Here is a 15709-nt window from a genome sequence, read left to right on the forward strand (position 1 = left end):
TTTTTTTGGGGGGGGACAGAGTCTCACTCTGTCACCCAGGCTGGAGTGCAATGGCGTGATCTCAGCTCACCGCAAACTCGGCCTCCCAGGTTCAAGCAATTCTCCTGCCTCAGCCTCCTGAGTAGCTGGGACTACAGACATATGCCACCATACACGGCAAATTTTTATATTTTTAGTAGAGACGGGGTTTCACTGTGTTGGCCAGGCTGGTCTCAAACTCCTGACCTTGTGATCCACCTGCCTTGGCCTCCCAAAGTGCTGGGATTACAGGCGTGAGCCACCGCGCCCGGCCTATGGTAGCCACTTTTACAGTCATGTTGGAGGATTCACCTCTGAAATCATAAAGCTCCATTCCATGTTTTTCTCTTACCTCTTTGTAAGCATATAAACTTGAACTTACCCTATTCACCCAAGAGTCTAACCATAGATATAAAGCTCTAAGTATTTCTCTATGTATTTGTTGATAACAAATCAACAAACAGCTGGAAACACCTGCCACTGGGAAGGTCTGATGTGAGTTATTAGGTGCTCCTGGTAATATTTACATTTACAGTTCTTCTCAATGGATTTTTTTTTTTGACGGACGTCAGTCTCACCTTCCAGTAGTTTACAAGAATATCTTAATCAGTTCTGCTGTCAGTTTCCTTTTCATGAACAATATACCTTCTCCCTTAAGAAGAAACTATACCTTATCCTTTTCTCTCTCCCCAGATCTTAGCACAGTGCCTTACACGTAATAGAAACTTGATGAGTGAATGAGTGAATGAATGAAATGAAAGTGTTTCCTTCTGGACACAGGTGAGCTAAGTCGTCAGCTGGAAGAAAAGGAAAGCATAGTATCCCAGCTTTCCAGGAGCAAGCAAGCATTTACCCAGCAAATAGAAGAGCTCAAGAGGCAGCTGGAGGAAGAGAACAAGGTACATCATTGAAGGGAGGCTTCTTTGCTCAGATTTTTAAGTATCACCTGCAGGAGGAAAAATAATAGGCAACTTCATTCAGTAGGTGGTGACAGAAGGGACACACTTGGATTGCATCATGCACTTGGCACTGAATATATCAGGTGCTCTTCTCTTTTTAACTTCTGCAGGCCAAGAACGCCCTGGCACACGCCCTGCAGTCCTCCCGCCACGACTGCGACCTGCTGAGGGAACAGTATGAGGAGGAGCAGGAAGGCAAAGCTGAACTGCAGAGGGCGCTGTCCAAGGCCAACAGTGAGGTTGCCCAGTGGAGGACCAAATACGAGACGGACGCCATTCAGCGCACAGAGGAGCTGGAGGAGGCCAAGTGCGCAGCTCTGTTTGCTTTTAGAAGAACTACTTGGGAATGAATTTGATGAATTTATTTTTATTACTAGACGTTTCCCCATCTCATGTGTCTTTAAATGCGGTGCTGGGCCATTAGAGGGACCTGGCGTTAGCACATTTTATTAAAACAAACAACTTTGATCTTGGTTAGACACAAGGCGAGTTATTAATCCCAGATTTTGAGTAGACAGGAAATTCTCCTGGCGTATAGAAACACATGCGTATTTGAATCACATAGATTAGTGATTCCAACGTGATGAATAGTGATGTTCAAGTGGATGGAAACTTAAATATCAGTTGCTTCTCTTTCATATTCTTTAAGGAAAAAACTTGCTCAGCGCCTTCAAGATTCTGAGGAACAGGTTGAGGCAGTGAATGCTAAATGTGCTTCACTGGAGAAGACCAAGCAGAGGCTGCAAGGAGAGGTGGAGGATCTGATGGTTGATGTTGAAAGAGCCAATTCCCTGGCCGCCGCTCTGGACAAGAAGCAGAGGAACTTTGACAAGGTGTGGGGTCCGCTCTGTGCTGGGTGAATGCCATGATGCAGGGGATTTCTAATAGCTGTGGAAGGAGGAGAATGCATCCCAGACCTGACTCTGCCCTCACCAGTAGTGTGGCCTTGGGCAAGTCCCTGAACTTTCCCCGGCTGTAGTTTCCTCATCTGCAAAACCGAATGGGAATGGGCTGGGGGTAGAGGTCCCTTTCAAATGTTGTCCATGGAAACAAACCAGTTTCTACAATGTCCGTGTAGCCCTAAGCATTTTTCCTTTCCATACTGCTGGTCTGTCTAAGCTGAGGTCCCATTGGGAGGCTTTCTGGAAGCCCTTCTTTCAAGATGGCAGATAAAGCTGACTGAAACCAATGCTTTAATGAAATATTCAGAAGCACGGGGCCATTTTTGTGTTAGGAAAAGGGCAATTATGCCTAGCTAACTCCTTCTCGAAGGATCTATTTGCTTTTTCAAGATGGCAGTTGTTCCTGACTCATTACCTTGAGTACATTTATGGAACAAAATCTTGATTAGCCCAATAATCAATAACAAGGAGCCAGGTAAGTGATGCCAAGGGTAGCTCTAACTCTGCATTTAATTTAGTTATTTAGTATTTAGTTAGAAACCTAGAGGAGAGGTCAGAAATGGAGAGACCTTCCGTCCCGGTGTTCCAGGTGTTGGCAGAGTGGAAGACAAAGTGTGAGGAGAGCCAAGCAGAGCTGGAGGCATCCCTGAAGGAGTCCCGCTCCTTGAGCACTGAGCTCTTCAAACTGAAAAATGCCTACGAGGAAGCCTTAGATCAACTTGAAACTGTGAAACGGGAAAATAAGAACTTAGAGCGTAAGTCACTCGAAACCCTCTAAAACTTCCTCCTTTCACGCTGTATTGCTTGAGAGCATGCTGGCGTGTGCGGCTTCATCATTCAGTTTCCTACACACATGTGTGTTAATGCACATACAGAAAGTGTTCACCATCTGACGGGTTACTTTTAGCCTCTCTCTACACAATATCTTATCTCTGGGAAACAGGAAAGCTTAGGATTGTAATAAACCAGGTAAAAAGCACCGAGTCAACACTCTGCATGTCTGGAAACAACATGCAGAGGCGCTCATATGCAATTGAAACTTACTTCTTTACAGAGGAGATAGCGGATCTCACAGAACAAATTGCTGAAAATGGTAAAACCATCCATGAACTGGAGAAATCAAGAAAGCAGATTGAGCTGGAAAAGGCTGATATCCAGCTGGCTCTAGAGGAAGCAGAGGTGAGAGTGGGGAGGCAGGCGCAGGTGCAGACGCAGTCAATGGTGAGCGGCGGCCGGGGAGTCTAGCCACTTCACACTGTGTCTTCATTTTTGCCTTTGTCAAATCACAGTCCTAATGCCTGCTCCTTTCCTGTCACGCAGTGAAACTGTGAGGCTGAATGAGAATTATCTTAAATTTATTGGAGAAGACTGTCACATTAAAATAGGCCTAAAGACAAGATTTTACAAAATATTAGATGAATTAAAATATCTACAAAGGGCTTTACGCTCCTAAGAAATATGATGATTTAAACATTATTATTGGTTGATAGTATAATGAAAACCAAGAAGCAATGAAACATAGTTTTATTTCTGCACTGAAGATAAATTTGGGACTTTTTTTTTTTGAGATGGAGTTTCGCTCTTGTTGCCCAGGCTGGAGTGCAGTGGTGCTATCTTGGCTTACTGCAACCTCCGCCTCCCAGGTTCAAGTGATTCTCCTGCCTCAGCCTCCCAAGTGGCTGGGATTACAGGCAGGCACCACCATGCCCAGCTAATTTTTGTATTTTTATTAGAGACGGGGTTTCACTATGTTGGTCAGGCTGGTCTCGAACTCCTGACCTCAGGTGATCCGCCTGCCTCGGCCTGCCAAAGTGCTGGGATTACAGGCATGAGCCACCGTGCCCGGCCAAATTTGGGACGTTTAAAAAGTGAGTTGTGAATATTGTAGGATTAGATTTAGGGCTATTCCCCTGAAGCTTTGTTACCTTGCAGGGTAGTGGAGCTGGCTTCATACCATCACGGACACCATTTGATTTGTTTTTGTTTCTTAAAGGCTGCTCTTGAGCATGAAGAAGCCAAGATCCTCCGAATCCAGCTTGAACTGACACAAGTGAAATCAGAAATTGATAGAAAGATCGCCGAGAAGGATGAAGAGATCGAGCAGCTGAAGAGAAACTACCAGAGAACAGTGGAAACCATGCAGAGCGCCCTGGATGCCGAGGTGCGGAGCAGGAATGAAGCCATCCGGCTCAAGAAGAAGATGGAGGGGGACCTGAATGAAATCGAGATCCAGCTGAGCCACGCCAACCGCCAGGCGGCAGAGACCCTGAAACACCTCAGGAGTGTCCAGGGACAGCTGAAGGTTTGAGAGAACCCCTCGGGGAAAAGCCTCTCCTATCCTTACATACTCAGAAATGTAGGCTGGGCACAGAGGTGCACGCCTGTAGTCCCAGCGTTCTGGGAGACTGAGGCAAGAGGCTCACTTGGGCTCAGAAGTTCGAGACCAGCCTGGGCAATATAGTGAAACCTCATCTCTACAAAAAATTTAAAAATTAGCTAGGCATGGTGGCACAGCCTATGATCTCAGCTACTTGGGAGGCTGAGATGGGGGGATTGCTTGAGCCCAGGAGGCAGAGGTTACAGTAAGTTGAGACCACACCACTGCACACCAGCTTGGGTGACAGAACAAGACCCTGTCTCAAAACAAAAACGAAAACAACAACAACTTAGAGATGTAGATGAGGCTCGTGGTCCTAACACCTCAACTTCAAATAGAATGCTCCTTTTTCTCTGGCTAGGATACGCAGCTCCACCTGGATGATGCCCTCCGGGGCCAGGAAGACCTGAAGGAGCAGCTGGCGATCGTGGAGCGCAGAGCCAACCTGCTGCAGGCCGAGGTGGAGGAGCTGCGGGCCACTCTGGAGCAGACGGAGAGGGCCCGGAAACTGGCGGAACAGGAGCTCCTGGACTCCAACGAGAGGGTGCAGCTGCTGCACACCCAGGTGAGGGGAGGGAGAGGAAGAGAGGCGAGGTTCCAGCCTCAGACGCACCTGGGTAACAGCCCTCCTCTTGCCCTAGAACACCAGCCTCATCCACACCAAGAAGAAGCTGGAGACAGACCTCATGCAGCTCCAGAGTGAAGTAGAAGATGCCAGCAGGGATGCAAGGAACGCTGAGGAGAAGGCCAAGAAGGCCATCACGGACGTAAGGCATCTCTTTCCCGTTGCCCTCGGGCTGCCAGGATTGCATTGCATTAAAGCCCTCTCATAGTTAGACAGGTGCGGTCTCCTCCAGACACCCCTGGTGCACATTCTGCTCCCCAATCGCTCCCATCTCCGCTCAAACTCTCCTGTTCCCTCCTGCACTTTAGAAGAAGGGCATAAGAAAAAAAGGCAGGAAGGGATTATATCCTAGTAGGTCTGCCTGTGGAGAGGTGTGCACGTCTTTCCTTCCACATCTGACTGCCAAATATGAAAACAAGAACCTGAGGTGTAGATATCCCACACATTTCTCCCTTCCTGGGTCTCCCAGGCTTTCTCCCGGCGGCCCACAGCGCTCATGGCGCCACCTGCTGCCCGGCGGGAGAACTTTACCTTGAAACGATTTTGCTGTTCCTGTATAGCTTTGATTCTCCAGAGGCCTTCCCTTAATCTCACTATTCCCAAAACTGTGAGGCTGGGTATCAAATCAGACTAAGGCTCAAGCTCCTTTGAAAATACATATTGGTGATAATGAAAAAAAAAAATTTCCCTGGGACAGGGGAGGGTTTCAAAGGAGGCCAGCTTAAGAAAGGGAAGAAACTGTTTCCCAGCCTGTCCCTGAAGTTCTCATTGCCTCATTGCTTAGGTTATTTTATCTACTGGGTATAGCTCTGGCCCTCTTCCAGGGTGGCAGAGTGTGCTTCATCACAGTCTCACCTAATGTCCTTTTTCTTTCTTTCTTCCCCTGCCTGCCACCCACCACTGAGACGGAGTTTCACTCTTATTGACCAGGCTGGAGTGCAATGGCGAGATCTCAGCTCACTGCAACCTCCTCTTCCTGGGTTCAAGCAACTCTCCTGCCTTAGCCTCCTGAGTAACTGGGATTACGGGCACCTGCCACCACGCCCAGCTAATTTTTTGTATTTTTAGTAGAGATGGGGTTTCACCATGTTGAGCAGGCTGGTCTTGAACTCCTGACCTCAGGTGATCCACCTGCCTCAGCCTCCCAAAGTGCTGGGATTACAGGCATGAGCCACCACGCCTGGCCTGTCCTTTTTCTTTAGCATGGTCTCTGGTCCTCTGAGGTCCAGGTTTTGACAGTTCCCAGGCACTGGAGCTTCCTCTGCATCCTGGTGAGTCCCATGTGCTTTTTAGGCCGCCATGATGGCTGAGGAGCTAAAGAAGGAACAGGACACCAGCGCTCACCTTGAGCGGATGAAGAAGAACCTGGAACAGACGGTGAAGGACCTGCAGCACCGTCTAGATGAGGCTGAGCAGCTGGCCCTGAAAGGCGGGAAGAAGCAGATCCAGAAACTGGAGACCAGGGTGTGTGCAGGAGGAACCCCGCCTGCACCAAGCTTTTTAACCTCCCGATCATGCTCCGGCCCCTGACTAATAATATCCCCACCCTCCCCCCTAGATCCGAGAGCTGGAGTTTGAGCTTGAGGGGGAGCAGAAGAAGAACACAGAGTCTGTTAAGGGCCTGAGGAAGTATGAGCGGAGGGTCAAGGAGCTGACGTACCAGGTAAGTGGAAAGCAAACGCCATGATCATGTCCTCTGTGACATGCAAATGCCACTCCAGATTCTCCACCAAACTACGGAAAGAAACACTTTAGCCCAGAAAACTGCCCATGCCGTGTGCAAATCTGCTGCCTCCTCTCCAGTGACATTCCCACTTTCTCATTCTTAGAGTGAAGAGGACAGGAAGAATGTGCTGAGATTGCAGGATCTGGTGGATAAACTACAAGTGAAAGTCAAGTCCTACAAGAGGCAGGCGGAGGAGGCTGTAAGTGAGATAGGTGCTGACTGCGGCACGCAGACTGGGCTGTTTCCCATGGTGAGTTCTGAGAGGGGTGCGTGATGATCTAACCTGCCTTGGCTCTTTGGTTTTAGGATGAACAAGCCAATGCTCATCTCACCAAATTCCGAAAGGCTCAGCATGAGCTGGAGGAGGCCGAGGAACGTGCGGATATTGCAGAATCTCAAGTCAACAAGCTCCGCGCTAAGACTCGAGACTTCACCTCCAGCAGGGTGAGTCGCTAACCTGGGAGGAGCCCCCCAGGGACTGTAGAAGCTTCTGAGCTGGAAGGAACCTCAGAGAACCCTTTACTTTAGAGGTGGGGAGTCTCAAGCTCAGGAAGAGAAAGTGCTTAAAGTCACTTAGCTGACTGGACCCTCGCTAGAATCCAGGTCTGTGAGTCACAGCAAAAACCGCCATCCTGCACATGTACACCATGGAATACTATGCAGCCATAAAAAAGAATGAGATAACATCCTTTGCAGGGAAATGGACGAAGCTGGAAGCCATCATTCTCAGCGAACTATCATAAGGAGAGAAAAACAAACACCACGTGTTCTCACTTATAACTGGCAGCTGAATAATGAGAACACATGGACACAGGGAGGGGAACATCACACACCAGGGCCTGTCGGGGGTGGGGGCAGTAAGAGGAGGGAGAGCATTAGGACAAACAGCTAATGCATGTGGGGCTTAAAACCTAGATGACAGGTTGATAGGTGCAGCAAACCACCATGGCACATGTGTACCTGTGTAACAAACCTGCATGTTCTGCATATGTATCCCAACAAAATAAACTGCCATCCTGAAAAGGAATGAGCGGGTCCCACTGAGCTCTCTCACGCGCCCCCTGCTGGTAATAAAAGGCTGCTGCAGGAGGCTCCTCCAGAGTCCGCTGAACACACAGCATCAGACAGTAGGTTGCTGGCTGTCCAGCGTTCGGGGCTTGCTCTTTCGGAGGGCCAGTTTCTCAGGCTATGGGGTGACTTTACGTGTGCAATCGTGCACTTTCCCAAGGTCCAAAAAATATCCTGTGTCCCACTGAAGTAGGCAAGCAATTCTCTGATGCCAGCCGGCGAAGTGGTGGGGTGGGAATGTGTCTCTGCCACCCGACTTAACTCCAGGTGCCTACTTTCTTCCCAGATGGTGGTCCACGAGAGTGAAGAGTGAGCCAGCCGTTCCGGAGCAGGACAGAAGATATACAAAATGTATATTTTCTTGGTTCCTGACCATTGATAATTAATGTCCATGTGACTCCTTTTCACATGCAATAAACTTTGCTTTATGTCAATCTGGGGCTGTTTCACCATATTTGTTTTCCTCTTTCCCATGCAGAAATGGTTCCTAGTTTGATGGTTTGCATGGTCAGAGGTGAAATCCTTGTAAGCAGATGGCTCGGTACATTCAACTGGTGTGTGCATGTGCGGAGGGAGAGATGGCTTTTGGCTTAAATCAAAAAGGGGGGAAAAAAAAGAAACCTTCTGAATTAACCTTTGCTTTGGTGGGGAGTGGGAGGGACAGCTTTTCAAAAGAGTCATCTCTTAATATGACATGAAGGGAACACAAAGGTAGGCTCATGAAAAGCCCTTGTCTCGAGTTGAATAGGGTTATAAAGCAAAGGCCCACATTCCCCTTCTTTACATTCTACTGGGGAAATACATCTGAAATCTAGTAAATATTTGTTGTTCATGCAAGCACCATGCTATCAGGAATACACAAATGAATAAAAAAGAGGCTGGCCCCTTCAAGGTCTCAGTCTAAATCTATTACTGTTATCTTAGCTCAATGTGCACTATTTCAAAGCTGCACAACAGAAAATCCCACCCCTTACCTAAGATAATCTTGTCTTTACCTTAAGTGGGAAGGAAGGCAGGAAGTCAAATAACCATCTGGTTGACTTGCTACTAGAAAGAGCATCTTCTAGCCTGGGATCCTTTGTTTATTGTCATCATTAAATTTATTAGCAATAGTTGACAAGTTCCCTTCTTTGATTCCAGAAGATTAGGGGACCTAGTTTGACTCAGGTGAGAATGAAAGGCCAAGGGGTGTTCTCTCTAGATGTGGGGGAACTCAACAAATCATTTAGCTTTTTCAATAAATAAATTGCAAAGAAAAAAATATAAAACAAATAGAAGGGGGACCTGTAGATTAAAAGACACTTAGTGGACCTATCCACCAATTGCACTGTGTGGACCTTGTTAGGATACTGCTTTGTACAAACACGCTGTTAAAAAATACACACACACACACACACGCACAGTCCAACTGGTAAATTAGAATATTGACTGGATATTGTTGGTGATATGAGATTATTGTTCATTTTAAGGTATAATGTGATATTGTGATTATGCTTTCTAAGATAGTCCTTATATTTTAAAAATACGTGGTAAAGGTCAGACATGGTGGCTCATGCCTATAATCCCAGCACTTTGGGAGGCTGAGGTGGGCGGATCACAAGGTCAAGAGATCGAGACCATCCTGGCCAATATGGTGAAACCCCGTTTCTACCAATAATACAAAAATTAGGCGTGGTGGTGCTCACCTGTAGTCCCTGCTACTTGAGAGGCTGAGGCAGAAGAATTGCTTGAACCTGGGAGGCGGAGGTTGCAGTGAACTGAGATCGCGCTGCTGCACTCCAGCCTGGTGACAGAGTGAGACTCTGTCAAAAAAAAAAAAAAAAAGTGGTAAAATACATACACACCAGAAAGGAAGAGTAAGCGAGAGATCTTTGAAGTAAACTTATTTTACAGAATTTAAGACTTAAAGAATTAATAAAAGAGGCCCCTGATGCATTTTATGCAGAACTGGGGTGCCTCTGAACTTGAAAATATCTGGGACCGTGGGACCCCTTGTGTCCACTTATTGGCAAAGTGTGACATTTCCCACAAAGGAGAAGGTGTGGAGTTTGGTGCTGGAAGCAATGTATGACGATCTCTACTAGGCTCTGATTTTGTGAAGGATATAAATGAAAAGATTCCTTTTCTAAGAGTGAATATTATGACCAAAGTCACCAGTGGTCATTTATTCCATCAAAAAAGGATGCCCACGACTATAGAAAATGTAAGCTGTGTTACTAAGAAGAGAAAAATGAAAGCACAAAGTCCATTCCAAATCAGGAACAGGTGCGCCACACGAGCCGGGGAGGGTCTCCTCCGACCATGGAGAGGAGGAGGATGAGATCAGCCACTATTTACTGACTGAGCTCTATCCGTGTGCACTTGGCATGCACTCCCTCGTGCCCTCAGCACGCAGACTCAGCCATGAGGAGATGGACCTTATCAACCCTGCGTTACAGATGAAGACACGAACCACTGAATGATTTGTTTGAGGTCAAAATGGCAGAGCTGGGATTCCCTCTGGATCCTAAGACTCCTTTACCCTACAAGGTACTAACCTTCTATCAGGGCAGCTGGCCACACAGACAGGTGAAATCCCTCAAAGAGCTGGAGCATGGGGCACAGCTGTGTTGAAACTGGGCTGATAGAACCCAAAGCGTACTTCGTGTTTTCTTTTCGATGATGGACTGTTTCTGTTAGCGTCCGCCAGGTGCTTCTCTATAATCCTCCTCTTGTCCACCACCTCAGTCCACCCCATCCTCAGGGAGCCTCTCTTAAGACAAGACCTTCGGCCATTCAGTAGGAACTTAGGTGACTTTAGCTCATTTGCAATATCCACCGGCTCTTTCGTACATGGGCTCCAGGGCAGGGTGGCAAAAGAATGAAGGGCGCCTTGAGTCTCACTTTTTTGGGTGAGCCTCTCCAAATTAAGGGCCGTTTCTTATCATATTTTTTATTTTCATTGAGAAGGAGTCTCGCTCTGTCACCCAGGCTTGAGCTCTGTGGCCCGATCTCGGCTCGCTGCAACTTCCGCCGCCCGGTTTCAAGCAATTCTCATGCCTCAGCCTCCAGGGTAGCAGGGACCACAGGCACACGCCACCAGGTCGGGCTAATTTTTTTGTATTTTTAGTAGAGACGGGGTTTTGCCATGTTGGCCAGAATGGTCTCGAACTTCCGACCTCAGGTGATCCACACGCCTCGGCCTCCCAAGGTGCTGGGATTACAGGTATGAGCCACTGCATGCAGCCATTAAGGGCCATTTCTAATTACTTTTCCCTTTCATAAACAGCTTGCCTTTTCTCTTTTATTCTTTCTTTCTGGTGTTGGGGTATGGAATGTATTAACCTTCTCCCTGTAATCCTCATACTATCTGGAAACCTCTGGCTTTCTGAATTTTTTATTGAGTCTTAAATCTCTTAGCAGTGGATTTGTATTTTTTATTACTTTTATAATTTTTTAATTACACAAGAAACACACGGCCAAGCACAAGATTAAAAAAAAAAAAATCTGTCAACTATAAAAGGACCGCCAGCAAGGAGGGTAGACTCTTTCTTTATTTGGAACAGCTGAAGTCTTGATTTATGGTTGGCAGATGGCCCCCTTCTTAAGGACATGTGAGGGACACAGTTTCTAATAGCAGTAACATGTCCTTATGGGGGAAAACTAGTTGCAATTTGCAGCCCGCCACCGGCTGGTGAGGGCGGCCTTTCATTTCTCCACGCCTGGATCACCCGACAGCTGAGAGCTTTATTAAAACAAGTGTGCCTAGGAATGTGGGGTGAGCGAGCCACTCAGAACACAGATGTCTATTTACACCCCTATCAATAATCCCAGTGCTAAAAATCATAGCGGCTGGGAGGTTCTGAGGCTGCTTGCTGGATCTGAGCGGCGATCCGGTTACCCTCAGCCATGCCAAGACATTCTGGAGGCGCTCATGCCCCAACTGCAGGCCATCTGGAGCCAGGGGATGACACAGATTGTTTTTATCTAAGATGTTTCATGCTTGCCAAGGTAGTGAGGAGCAAGAACTCCCAACTCCTGGGCTTTGATGAGTCTTCTTCGGGTGACGTTAAACGGGACATGGTCCTTGTTCAAAGTCCTCGGGAGATTTAGGAGGCGGATGATAGACACCCTTAGGTGGCCTTCATGGGGAAGCCTGGAGAGAGCTTGCTGAGAGAAGGGGCAGCTTAGGTAAAGCATAGGGAGAGGTGTCATTGACAAAGGACTCCTCAGTGACTCAGGGATAATGGAGACAAGGTAAGGTGAAGCCTCACATCTCAAGGAAGGTAAAGGAAATAAAACTTCCCGAATAATAGTGATGAAAGAACAAAACCAAACCAAGCCCATAGGGGTCCTGAGTGATAGAGGACGGTGACAGGGTGGCACGCTTTTATAGTCAGAGAACCAAAGAAAGCCCATCTTTTGGATTGAGTTCCTAGCAGGAAAAGCCAAGTGTTGGGGCAATCTGTGTGGCCTTGGGGAAAACAAATTCTTTCTCTGTTGACTTTCTGCCTCCACATTTCGGTAATAAAGAGAGAATAATAAGGCACAAGTCATTCCTGACAAATCTGTGAGCAATCCTGGCCATGAACTTGGTTTTCTTGGCCTGGGGAGTGGGGGTGGCTGTTTGCAATGTACACTGCTCAGAAGCCTGAAGAGAGGGTCGAGCATCCTGGCAAAGGCCTGGCGGGGAGGGATGCTGCCGGGCAAAGCCAGGACACTGTTAGCAAAAAGCCCAGGGCCAGCCAGAGCTTCCCGCTCCAAACTTCACCGCTAGAAATTTCAGATCTGTGTTTCCTTATACATGTATTCATTCATCTGTCATTTACCAACTGCCTATGACATGCCCAGGAACAGGGAATGGGAAAAGCAGAGATACCCAAGAAAGACTGGGGAGAGGGAACGAGGAAAGAGCTCTTAAAGCCCTAAGGCTCCAAATGAGGATGGGAGGAGGGGATGGAGGGAGATGTATTTCCAAACACGACCCAGCCTCGGCTCCAGAAGGGTGAGAAGATCATCCATAGCAGCTGTGCCTATTTTGGGCCTGGGGTCTCTGTCCCAAGAGCAACAGGTGTTGAGACCTGAAAGACAGGTGCATGTTTATTTTGAGAGCCTCATGGCATCATTTCCAGAAACAAAGACTAGCTTTTCAATTCATTATCTCCAGCTAGAATCATCCAATGTCTTGCTTTTCTGCTTCCCTAGTGGCCCACCAGCCTGTGGCTATCGGAGCCTGCCTCTCATCACACGGGCGCACCAAGGGGGACTTGCAGATTTCTGGGAAGGGGAGAGGTTTGGGCTATGTGACCATCTCTGGACTGGTGAGGGGTAAAGTACACATCCTCCTCTCAACCACATCCCCCTCCTGAGAAGGCCACAGAGGAGAAAGTCAAGTCAGGAAGGAAGGAAGACAACGAGGTGGATACAAGCTGGCCTTCTCTTGCTACCCCACCCCAAGGTGGGTACCCCAGCACCTGTCTGTGCTGACCACGGAAGGACCACAGCAGCCACTCGCAGAGAATTCTATCTAAACACGAGTGTCATTTCCAGCACTCTCAGGGAATGCTGTCTAAACATGAATATAATTTCCAGCACTGTCCCACGAGGTAGGCAGAGGCCATGAGTTTTCAGACGTGATGTTCCCTGTTGAAAAGCAGATTAAAAGGACATGAATTTTTACCTTTTTAAGTGACTTGCTTTCAGTCCCACAGTAAATCCCGGCTGTGTCCCGGTCTTGCGTGTAGTGAGTGATCCATAAACACACACTGATTGCACTGGATGTGGTCACAGTTGATCTCCCAAGGCCAAGAGCATGCAGCCCCGTAGGGCTCACCCTCATCCTTTGAGAATGAGGGGTCATTTTCTCTGGGAAGACCAGCACTTCAATGGCAACCTCAGCAGGTCCTGTTGCAAGCAGACGGAGCCCTCAACGGGGTGTCTTCTGGCCACCTGTTTCTTCTCCCCGCTCCTTCTCCTGTGCCCATCTTAGGGAGGGGTCAGAAGGGCAGCACCAGCCCCAAACCTGGAATGGGTGCAGCAACGAGGGACCCCAAACTTCTCACCCCCAGAACAGCTCTACAAGCTGGGATGTGAATTCCTGGCTCACAGCCCGGGGCATTTCCACTGCTTGCCAGCTCAGGGCTGAGCACAGAGTCAGTGTTCATTCAACCTTGGTTTCCTCCCAGCCTTCTTCTTCAAGTTCTGGCTTGCCTTGTAATGCTGAGAATCCACTGCCTTCGTGTCACTGTCTGAAATATGGGGGTGGAGATGAACATGAGCTTTTTTGTTTGTTTTGGTGGTTCCTGCCACCTCTGTAAGGAAATATTAATACTAGGTCTATAGTTTAAATCATCCTGTGTTGCTGAGTTAAAAAGACAGTGTGAATATTAAGTGTTACAGAGAAAGGAAGAGGCAGTTTTGGGCAGTCTCTTCCTGCATGTCATGGCTCAATGGAAACCACTTTTTGGCTTGTAAAGGCTGGTGATATGAAGATCTGGTGAGCTGTGGTACACATGGTTCAGCAGCCATTTGGCCCCAAAGTGTGTAGTGTTCAAGACAGACAATGTCACAGCTGAGTCCATTCAAGTTAGTTAATACTGCTTAGTCATCCTTAATCAAGCCTATTTGAAACACAACTCTGACCAGTCATTGTTCTCCCCAGACACTGTCAATGCCCCCGCCCGGCCCACCAACAGTTTGGTACACTTGACTCAGATGGATATTGGCTTTTTTTTTTTTTTTGAGACAGTCTTGCTCCGCTGGAGAGCAGTGCGGTGGCGCTATCTCCACTCACTCAACCTCTGCCTCCCGGGTTCAAGCGATTCTCCTGCCTCAGCCTCCCAAGTAGCTGGGACTACAGGTGCCCACCACCACACCCAGCTAATTTTCGTATTTTTAGTAGAGATAGGGTTTCACCATATTAGACAGGCTGGTCTCAACTCCTGACCTTGTGATCCACCCGCCTTAGCCTCCCAAAGTGCTGGGATTATAGCCGTGAGCCACCACGCCCAGCCTCATCAGATGGATACTCATCCTGGCCTTCCACCTGTGCCTGCAGACATGGCTCCCCTTCGCTACACCCGCCCAGCCACCTCCCCTCGAAATCTTAACACACCTCAGGCTGTCTTGTTCCTCCCCACCCACCAGTGGTTACGCCCCTATCCTTTGTGCACCTTTTTAGGTGCATTTTTAAAAACTCCCTCTACTCTCCCTGAGTAGCAGTCACGACTTACGCTGTCTTACTTACCTTTGTTTGTATCACAGTTCCTATTCCCAATGCTTTGTATTTTCAAAGCCACACTCACACAGTCATTGGAAGAACACTCAAGTAGGAATGAGAAAATCTGGGTTTCAGTCTTAACTCCTTCCCGTTTCTTCCACAATCTTTGTCATCTCAGTCTCCAGGTTTCTGGTTAGTTACTTGAAAAAGGAGAGGTCTGAACTACTTTAAGGGTTTCTAAACCTAGCTGGGCATCAGCATTGCCTGGTTTACTTTTTTTTTCTTTGAGATGGAGTCTCACCCTGTTGCCCAGGCTGGAGTGTAGTGGCGCGATCTCGGCTCACTGCAACCTCCACCTCTGGGGTTCAAGCGATTCTCCTGCCTCAGCCTCCTAAGTAGCTGGGACTACAGGCTCCCACCACCACACCTGGCTAATTTTTGTATTTTTAGTAGAGACGGGGTTTCACCATATTAGCCAGGCTGGTCTCGAACTCCTGCCCTTGTGATCCACTTGCTTCGGCCTCCCAAAGTGCTGGGATTATAGGCATGAGCCACCATGCCTGGCTGCCTGGTTTACTTTTTAAAAAAATATTCAGAATTTAGGGCTGCACTGTTAGAGATTCTGATTTAGTAGGTTGGGTTGGAGCTTGGGAATCTGCATTTTTTTAAAAATTTTTTCTTTTTCTTTTTTTGAGACGGAGTCTCGCTCTGTCGCCCAGGCTAGAGTGCAGTGGCGCTATCTCGGCTCACTGCAAGCTCCGCCTTCCGGGTTCACGCCATTCTCCTGCCTCAGCCTCCCGAGTAGCTGGGACTACAGGCGCCCGCCACCACACCTG

The 15709-nt window shown here is 48.0% G+C and overlaps 1 protein-coding gene across 1 annotated transcript in view; it reads left to right on the forward strand.

Moving 5' to 3' along the window:
- The window catches only part of MYH3 (myosin, heavy chain 3, skeletal muscle, embryonic), a 29851-nt gene extending 21737 nt beyond the window's left edge, over positions 1 to 8114 (forward strand). The window contains exons 27-39 of the mRNA XM_011933261.1: positions 799 to 917; positions 1088 to 1284; positions 1627 to 1810; positions 2469 to 2634; positions 2934 to 3058; positions 3873 to 4181; positions 4618 to 4821; positions 4898 to 5023; positions 6175 to 6345; positions 6440 to 6544; positions 6711 to 6806; positions 6914 to 7051; positions 7962 to 8114. Coding sequence (XP_011788651.1) covers positions 799 to 917; positions 1088 to 1284; positions 1627 to 1810; positions 2469 to 2634; positions 2934 to 3058; positions 3873 to 4181; positions 4618 to 4821; positions 4898 to 5023; positions 6175 to 6345; positions 6440 to 6544; positions 6711 to 6806; positions 6914 to 7051; positions 7962 to 7988 — 1967 coding nt within the window. The 3' untranslated portion in view covers positions 7989 to 8114. The remainder of the gene's footprint in view (positions 1 to 798; positions 918 to 1087; positions 1285 to 1626; positions 1811 to 2468; positions 2635 to 2933; positions 3059 to 3872; positions 4182 to 4617; positions 4822 to 4897; positions 5024 to 6174; positions 6346 to 6439; positions 6545 to 6710; positions 6807 to 6913; positions 7052 to 7961) is intronic.
- The last annotated feature ends 7595 nt before the right edge of the window (positions 8115 to 15709 follow it).

This window comes from Colobus angolensis, unplaced genomic scaffold, assembly GCF_000951035.1.
Source record: "Colobus angolensis palliatus isolate OR3802 unplaced genomic scaffold, Cang.pa_1.0 Scaffold125, whole genome shotgun sequence".
Taxonomy (NCBI): domain Eukaryota; kingdom Metazoa; phylum Chordata; class Mammalia; order Primates; family Cercopithecidae; genus Colobus; species Colobus angolensis.